Here is a 9,301-nt window from a genome sequence, read left to right on the forward strand (position 1 = left end):
GGAGCCTGAATGCAGAGAGGCGGGCGGGGGGAGGAGAAGGGAAGGGGGGAAAAGATGGGGATCCCCGGCGCTTTGGGGAAAAGAGCAAGGTGGGGGGAATGATGGACCACGATGCGGGCGTAGCTGGCACAGCCCCCGGGGAAAACCAAGAGAAGGCACCCTAGTTTTTGCGGTGCCAAGTCTCGAGAGGGAAAGAACCCAAAACTCGGGGCGTCTCCTGGAATGAGGTTGCTGGCTGTAGAGAACTTAGGCTGGGGAGGGGGATAAGATTGCCCATGCCCCCGGAGGGGGCACGCCCTGGGCGGAGCATAGAGAGGGGAGGTGGGCGGAGAGTGTTTAGCCGTCCCCCTTCTCCTTCCCTGGCCTAGCTCCTTGTCACTCGGGAGTGTTGGGGAGCTGGGACGGTAAGAAAGGTGGGAGGAGAGGGGCGTGTGCCAGTGCTGGCGCGCTTTTGGGAAGAGGTATAGCTAGGTCTCGCCCATTCCCAACTTTTCGGTGAGGGCTTGGGTTCCGGACTGGGAAGGGCACCATGGCCGCGCTCATCTCGCTGCCGCTGCTGCTGCTGCTGCCGCTGTTCGTGCTGAGGCTGCTCCGGTGGTCCCGGCTCCGCTGGCTCATGGCAGATTTGGCCTTTACCGTGCGCGCCCTGCGATGCAAGCGGGCCCTGCAAGCCAGAGTGGCCGCCGCCGCCGCCGCGGACCCCAGGGGGCCCGAGGGCGGCTGCAGCCTGGCCTGGCGCCTCTCGCAGCTGGTCCGGGAGTGTCCCGGGCGCACCTTCCTCATTCACCGCGGCAGGCACTACAGTTACGCGCAGGCGGAGCACGAGAGTAACCGAGTTGCTCGAGCCTTTTTGCGCGTGAGGGGCTGGGAAGAGGTCCCTAACCTGGCTGGGGGGGCCGCCGAGAAAGGCGCAAAGGACTCAAGTGGCGCAGGGGCCACGGGGAGAAGCGAAGGAGGGAAGCCGCCCCCCCTGGAATCTGGGTCCGTGGTGGCCTTGCTCCTCCCGGCCACCCCCGAGTTCTTGTGGCTCTGGTTCGGACTCGCCAAAGCCGGGCTGCAGGCAGCCTTTGTGCCCACCGCCCTGCGTCGGGGGCCCCTACTGCACTGTCTTCGGAGTTGCGGCGCTCGAGCCCTAGTTGTGGCGCCAGGTGAGCGCGGTTGTGAGCGGGCGGGCGCGACTCTACCTGGGGGTTCCGAGCGGGACTGGGAGGAGACTTTGCGGTTCGGGAAGAGAAGCGGCGGTACCCACGGCGTTCGGGCCGGGCCGCGGGCTTCGGGTATTCGGAAGGGGGCGGGGCTGCCCTCGCGTTCCTAAAAAGGAGCTAGAAGTAGGGTTTGCCGCCTCCCACCCTCGCCTGGGGTGGCTCGAGGGCCCAGAGAGTCAGACGACCAGCGGGGCCACCAGTGGGCTGTGAGGCTTCGTCCCCAGAGCCTCAGCTCTGAGAGATTGGGGCACCGGAGCTGCCGTCCGCGGACGGCCCCAAAAGAGTTTCGGGGCCCTTCCCTCTCCCCAAACAGAGTTCCTGGAGTCCCTAGGGCCCGACCTGCCCGATCTCGAGGACTTGAATCTAAAATTATGGGCTGCGGGCCCCGGACCGCACCCCGAGGGCTTCAGCGATCTTCTCGCCGAGGCCGCTGCCCAGGAGGGAGGGCCACTGCCCGGCTACTTGTCAGCTCCCAAAAGCATTCTGGACACCTGCCTGTACATCTTCACCTCCGGAACCACCGGTGAGCGCCCCCCACCCCGACTCCCAACCTTGCCCGGCTTCCCAAACGCGCCTTGCTGAGAGCCCCCCTTTCTTTCTATTGGCTGATTTCCCTCCCTCCCCCCCCAAGTACTTGTACCTTAGAACGCGCGCCGGCCGATTTCAGCTTCTGCTCGGACACTCGCTGGGTGACGCTGAGCAAGTCGGTCAGCCTCACCTGGGCTTCAGGTTGCATCCACAGAAGAGGGCCCCTGAGCTCCGGATGAGGGGTCTCAGCAGCCTCCCCCCCCCTCCTGAGGCGTGTTCCGTGGGCTAGGAAGCCAGAAAGCGCAGCTGCTCCCGAAGGGTCGGGTGGGAGCTCACGCTGCCCTCGTGCTTTCTCCCCTCCAGGGCTCCCCAAGGCTGCGCGCATCAGTCACATGAAGGTGCTGCAGTGCCAGGGCTTCTACCAGCTATGTGGTGTCCACCCAGACGATGTGATCTACCTCACCCTCCCGCTCTACCACATGTCGGGCTCTCTGCTGGGCATCGTTGGCTGCCTGGGCATTGGTCCGTTCCTCCTGCGGCTGCTTTTCCCTCCCTTCTTTCCTCACTGACCCCCTCCTATTCCTCCGTCCTGCGAGCTGGTGGGGAGGGCAGGAAGAGCCCGGACTCAGAGAGGGCCATAGTCTGTGCCTGCAGAGCACACGGGTGGGGAGGGCAGAGAAGGATGCCCTCTGGGACTGAGGCAGAGGGCTAAGGGCTAACCAGCTAGGTCTCCCTGATGAGGAAGCAGGGAGGAACTGGGAGCCCCAGAGCAGAGAGGAGAGTCCGTGGGGAAACATTCCCCAGCAGGACCATCGGGGCAGGATGGGAGGGCAAGATTTGTAGGAAAGTTCTGGGAGGGAGTAGGAAAGACTGAGGAGGAAGCAAAGGCAAGGCTTTTCCAGGAACCCCGCTGGACCCTGGGATATGGGGAAAGTGGTACCCAGGGAGGACACGAGTGACCTGGGTTCCTTTTGGAAGAGCTTCTGCTTTCAGGGTGGAAACAGGAGGCAGAATGAGGCGAGAATCACGCTTTCTTAGTCCGGCCTTCTCCCTCGACTAGGGGCCACCGTGGTGCTGAAGACCAAGTTCTCTGCCAGCCAGTTCTGGGAAGACTGTCGGGAGCACGGAGTGACAGTATTCCAATACATTGGAGAGTTGTGTCGATACCTCGTCAACCAGCCACCAGTGCTGAGGGGCATTGGGGAGCATTGGGACCTGGGAGGGGGTATTCTTTCTGGTTCCCTATTGGGAACAAGGGTATGGAGACATGATAGGATAGAATGGAAATTGGGGAGGAAAAAGAGGTCTGGCAGTGGGAAGGAGGGCGATCAGCAAGTCCTAGCTGGGAGGGCAAGAGCGGGGGGCTCTGGACATAGGGTGTCCAGCAGGGTTGTGTTGGGGCTGCAGAGAGAGTCAGGCACCCCGGGAGAAAGGTGTGAGTGGTTGATGGGGCCGGGGGTATACACACTCTTTTCTTTGCCCGTTGCAGAGTGAAGGGGATCGTAACCACAGGGTGCGTCTGGCCGTGGGCAGTGGGCTGCGACCAGACATCTGGACCCGGTTCCTACAACGATTTGGGCCCCTGCAGATACTTGAGACGTATGGCCTAACAGAGGGCAATGTGGCCACGTTCAATTACATTGGATACCCAGGTGCCGTGGGGAGGGCATCCTGGCTCTACAAGGTGAGGGTCCAGGGATTCTACAGGCCCCTTGGTTGGGGGAGAAAGAAATGGGAGAAAGTCTTCTAGAGGGTTTCTGTTCCAACTTGTTGTCCTCCCTCCAGCTGTTTTCACCCTTCTCCTTGATTCGATATGACGTGGCTACAGGAGAGCCGGTACGGGATGCCTGGGGGCTCTGTGTCCCTGTGCCAACTGGTGAGCCCGAGGGAGGGGGGCTGGAAGCAGGCTGAGGAGCATGGGGTTTGTTGGGCAGCCACTATTGCTGACTCCTCTGACCACCCCCCCCCAGGGGAAGCAGGGCTGATGGTGGCTCCAGTGAACCAGGGATCACCATTTCTGGGATACGCAGGGAGCCCCAAGCTGGCCCGGGGGAAGCTGCTGCACAATGTCTTCCGTCCAGGGGATGTTTTCTTCAACACTGGGGATTTACTGGTCTGTGATGCCCAGGGCTTCCTACACTTCCACGACCGCACCGGAGACACTTTCAGGTGACTGACCTGAGGCGCCCCCTGATCTTAGCCCAGCCCAGCTCTTAAGCCTCAGAGCCTTAAAATCTAACCCAAACATCCCCTAATCCTTGGGCCTGGACCCATGCGTGCCTGTAATGTCCCAGAGCTTCAACCTTTGGCCGCTGGTAGTCTAATCTGCCTCCTGGGGCTCTGATAAGTTTGCCTTCAGACCTTTGGTATTTGGTTCTTTGCTCCTCCCTAGGTGGAAGGGGGAAAACGTGGCCACTACCGAAGTGGCTAAGGTTCTGGGAACACTGGACATGCTGCAGGATGTGAATGTCTATGGAGTCACCGTCCCAGGTGTGTGGGTACTGTGAGAGCTAAAGCAGGAGCTGCATTTGGAGCAGGGTTCCTGAGGGCCACGTGACTCCCCCCAAATGACATTGCTCACTCGATGCCTCTCCGGTCCACCCAGGGCATGAAGGAAGAGCGGGCATGGCAGCCGTGGTTCTGCGCCCCCATCACACCCTGGACCTCGACAGGTTCTATGCCCACGTAGCTGAGATTCTGCCCCCCTATGCTCAGCCTCGATTCCTTCGGATCCAGGTACTGGGATCCCTCTGCCTTTCTAGTACTCCCCTGAAAGTCCTGGCTCCCATCAAAGGATTCTAGCTCATCTCTCATACAGCTGAGAAAAATTCTCTAGCTCTCCATTCTCGTCTTTTCTCTCTCAACCTTCTCTTACCTCAAATCAACAGGAGCATGCTGGTTCCTCTGTCTCCCTGTCCCTTTGTACATATATATGTATATGTGCATATTTGACAAATATTAAGTTTGGGCTGTATACAGATGCTTATATTAGGTATTGTTACACATATCTGCAGAAATAGCTAGCACAGGGTACTTAGGTTCTTAAGTACTTGGTACTTAGTCTAATAACTATCAATTCCTACAGAACTATTCCTCTTCTGTGCTTCCTCCTCCAGGAGTCTTTGGACACCACAGAGACCTTCAAGCAGCAGAAGGTTCGGCTGGCGAAGGAAGGCTTCAACCCAAGCACTGTACATGTGCCTCTCTTTGTACTGGACCAGACAGCAGGTGCCTATGTCTCTCTCACACCTGCCTGGTATGACGCCCTCTTGGCTGGACAAATCCGGATCTGAATGCCCCACTAGACAGGCAGGCCTGCAGAAGGAAGTGGAGGAGGGAGAGGAGGGAATGGGAAGGGAGACAGGGTTTGTTTGGGGGTTTTTTTACACTGGGTTTTTAATCAATATTTTGTAATAAATGGAGTTGAGAATCAATTGATATGTTTTTGTGTCTCCATCTAGAATATAAAGGCAAACTGGACCTTTAGATTGCCCACTTTAACCCCACTGTGTTAAAGATGAAACTTAAACCCAGTAAGATTAGATAATTCACCTGAGGTCATATAGCTAGCATAAAGTAGAACCAAGATTCACACACAGGTCTGGTCCTATTCTGGTCCTATATCCAGGACTTTTTAAAAATTAAAATGCTTTATTGATGCCTTTTGATTTTACAGCAGCCATTTCTGGATAGTAATACTTCCAAACCCACAATTAGACCCTCTTTTCTTGCCAAAGAAAAGGTTAAGGAAAAACAATATAGTGACTCTCAATCTATGAAACATTCTGCCTCAGGCATTCCCTCCTCTCCCACATTCTATTGATTGAGGAATCTATTTAATTTATCCATTCTTCAGAACTAATATGGGTTTTTACAATTACTCAGTCTGACTTTCTTTTTAGTGATCTTTTTTATTTACATATTTTAGTCACATAAAGTTTTCTGGCTCTACTTTTTGTTGTTAGTCACGTTCATCTTTGTGACCCTTTGGACCATACTGTCAATGAGGTTTTCTTCACAAAGGTATTTGCCATTTCCTTTTCCAGTGGCTTAAGGGAAACAGAGGTTAAAGATGACTTAACTAGGGTCACAGAGCTAATAAGAGTCTGAATCTGGATTTGAATTCAGATCTTCCTGACTCCAGGCCCAGCATTATTCACTAATCTACCCCGCTGCATGTTTGCTTTTCATCAGTTAATAGCCTCTTCCCACATTTCTCTGAATTCTTCCATCATCATTCCTCACTGCACAATGACGTTCCCTTCATCCATAAGCCAGTCTCTTCAGTCCCTCTTAGGCTCCTTTTTCTTGTTGCATCCACAAAATCCCCTGCTTTTCTTACTTTATGTGTGACATGGAGGGTGCACGTCTTCCCTCCTAGTAGGCCCCAAGTCACTTCTGCCTGGCTTTAACTTCAAAGACGATCCACTTCCAACTGGATCTGGATGAATCCTAAAAGCCCTGTTTACTAGGGCTCTACAGTGATGACCCCAGTGACTCATCCTCATAACTCCTACTGATTGCTTATCTGAGTGCATTCTTTCATCCCTCTCCTCTTCTAAAGATGGGAACTTTTCTTCTCTCATGGTGGTGAGGGAAACCCTATCTAAGGGGACATAAAAACTTGGAGGAAAGGGCACGGGAGACAGCGACGTTGAACGACTGCCCCCTGGTGGCCACATCTGGAAATAACTCCAAGGAAGGAGTCAATGAAGGAGTCATCTTAGCTAACTTTTAAAATTGAATTTAATCATAAGCTAACTTTTTAAATTGAATTTAATCATAAATATTTCATACACAAAGAAGAACAACGCATAATATTATGGGATAAGAAACAACCTATGTGATTTAGCTTTTTAAAATACAGTACAGTGGAAAGAAAAATGGTGCTATAGCAAGAGGATCTGGGTTCAAATTCTATTGCTGAGTTATCTGTGTGACCCTAGACATGTTGCAACTTCCCCGATCCCCTTCAGCTTCTTCATCTGGAAAATAAGGGACTTGGACTGTAAGGGTTTAATATGGTTGTAAACAGACACACAAAGTGGGTCTATTTGTCTCATACATACTTTTTTCTTCTGTGCATTTAAAAAAAGTTTTTTTTCATGTTTATCACTACTTATTCATCCACTTCTTCCCATCTCCTACCTTACCCATCTCCCCTTGTAACAAATGTGTATGGTCAAGCAAAAAAAATAAAATAAAATAAAATAAACCAATACTGTCTGGCCATATCTGAGAATGCATATCAGATTCTGTATCATCTAGTGCATTACCACTCTGCCAACAGATGAGTGGTATGGTTCATTAGTCTTTTGATTATGATTGGTTGATGCTTTGCCTTGGATTCTGATTTCCTTCAAAGCTCTTTCACTTCCTGTGGTCATCATGTAAATTGTTCTAATTCCATTCATGTCACTGCATCATGATATGCATTAAACTCGTTCCTTATTTCTTTGAATCTGTCATTCACAAAACAATTCCATTTCGTGTACACACTACAATTTGTTTTTTTTCAATTTAGTTATTAATATTTATCTTTAAAATTTTTGAGTTCAAAATTCTCTCTCTCCTGCCCCTCACCCACCATTAAAGCAAACAACATGATATCAATTATACTTGTGAAGTTACACAAAACATATCCATATTAGTCATATTGTTAAAAAAAAATTTAAAAAGTGAAAAAAGTATACTTCAATCTGCATTCAAAGTTCATCAGATCTCTCTGTCCCCAGAGTTGGATAGCATTTTTCATTGAAGAGCCTTTGGAATTGTCTTGGATAATTGCCTGGATCAGAGGAGCCAAGTCTTTCCTAGTTGATCATGTTACAATATTGCTTCACAATTTATGATGCATACCTATTTTGGTTACAACAACAACAACAAAATGCTGCTATAAATATTCTTGTATGTGTACATCCTTTTCCTCTGTCTTTGACCTCTTTGGGATAAATACTAATAGTTACTGAGTCAAAGAATTTGCACAGTTTAGTGATTTTGGAGGTATAGTTCCAAATTGTTTTCCAGAATAGGTGACCTTCTAGAAGACTCCCAACAGGGCCTTGATGTGCTCTGTCCTCCCCACAACTTCTTCAGTAATGGTTCCTTTCCTCTTTTGTCAATGTTACCAATCTGATAAGTATTTTAATTTTCATTTCTCTTATTAACAATCTGAAGCATCTTTTTCATATAGTTGCCAATAGCTTGCATTTCTTTGAGTGTTTTTTTTTTTCAAACTCTCTTAGAGTGCCCAAAGTGGAATCACCTTTTAATCTGACTCATAACCCCAAAAAGCCGCTATGGAAAAGGTGAAAGGTGGGAGGCCACTCAGTTGGAGACTATTCCCATACCCAATAAGTAGCACCCAAAGTGCCTCCATCTAGATTGGAGGTTTCACAGTCCCCAAAATTAGGTTTGACTGACATCCCTATGACTTGGACAAACAGGTAACACTCAACTTCGGATGAATACACATATGAAGACCCAAATAGGGATTCCCTGTTTGCAAGATGGAGGGTCTAGAATCATCTTTCTGAGTTCAAATTTGGCCTCAGATGCTTCCTGTATGACCCTGAACAAGTCACTTAACCATGTTTGCCTCAGTTTATCATCTGCAAAATGAGCTGGAGAAAGAAAGGGCAAAGAACTCCAGTATCTCTGCCAAGAAAACTACTCCAGTATCTTTGCTAAGAAAATTCTGAAAGGGGTCACAAAGAGTCCAACATGATTAAAAATGCTGAATAACAATAAGAAATTCCAAATCTGAAACAAAGCTTACAAACAACTACCTGCTTCCCTCCTGCCTGGGGGCATATGGCCCCTCCAAGTTCAGCAGCATGTTGTAGGTCACCAACTTATGGCCCTTGTGTGTGTCTGCCCCGAAGTAGCCCTCCCTTGTTCCCATACACACCCAAACCTTAACTCCCAATGCTCCGCTATAAACCCTGCTGTCTCCCTCCTCTCGTCCATCCCCCCTTTACTTTGGTATTCAATAACCTGCCCCCTCTTTTGAATATTCTTACACCTTAGTCCCCAGGACAAGCCAATTCATAGACCCTGGGCCTCCTTTCTGTTCCTGGAACATGACACTCGATGATTCCCTAACTCCCCCTGTTGCCACTGGCTAAACCTGGGACCTGGAATTCTCTCCCTTCTGTCTCTTTGTCTCTTTGCCTCCCTGGCTTCCTTCAAGAGCAGCTAAAGATCCCCCTTCTAGAAGTCTTTCCCCGTCCTCTTTAATACTGGAGTTGTCCCTGAGACTGCCTCAAATGTATCCTCTCTATATCTTGTTTTTATATAGACCTGTGGCTGGGGCTGGCAGCGTGTGTATTAGTTCCCTGATGTTCTGTGGTTTCCCACTTCCCTGCTTATTTAGTTCCCTATATGGAAATGCTATCCCACCCCTTTTTCCTACTGTCTTCTTAAGCACGTTTAAAGCCCAGCTCAAATGCCCCCCCTCCTCTTTCAATTCCCTTTGTTAATTTCCTCGCTCCTGGAGCAGCGCTCCCATCCCACCTCATCGCTCAGCCCCTGATACAATACTCTGCTACTAGCTCTGGTCATGGTGC

The 9,301-nt window shown here is 50.7% G+C and overlaps 1 protein-coding gene across 4 annotated transcripts; it reads left to right on the plus strand.

The window, feature by feature from the left end:
* Positions 1-373: 373 nt before the first annotated feature.
* Positions 374-5,167, plus strand: SLC27A3 (solute carrier family 27 member 3). 4 transcript variants are annotated; one of them, XM_074262140.1, is made up of 10 exons: positions 374-1,148; positions 1,519-1,728; positions 2,097-2,255; positions 2,794-2,918; positions 3,223-3,417; positions 3,519-3,609; positions 3,704-3,902; positions 4,126-4,223; positions 4,339-4,469; positions 4,850-5,167. In XM_074262140.1, exons 1-10 carry the CDS (start codon positions 530-532, stop codon positions 5,024-5,026), a joined length of 2,004 nt encoding a protein of 667 aa, XP_074118241.1. In that variant the 5' UTR covers positions 374-529; the 3' UTR covers positions 5,027-5,167. The 4 variants fall into 4 exon arrangements, 3 of the variants coding, with proteins under 3 accessions (XP_074118241.1, XP_074118239.1, XP_074118240.1); XR_012481289.1 differs by having other exon boundaries at positions 378-1,148; positions 2,794-2,990; positions 3,519-3,569; positions 3,764-3,902; XM_074262138.1 differs by having other exon boundaries at positions 378-1,148; positions 2,794-2,990.
* The last annotated feature ends 4,134 nt before the right edge of the window (positions 5,168-9,301 follow it).

Source organism: Sminthopsis crassicaudata, chromosome 4 (genome assembly GCF_048593235.1).
Source record: "Sminthopsis crassicaudata isolate SCR6 chromosome 4, ASM4859323v1, whole genome shotgun sequence".
NCBI lineage: Eukaryota > Metazoa > Chordata > Mammalia > Dasyuromorphia > Dasyuridae > Sminthopsis > Sminthopsis crassicaudata.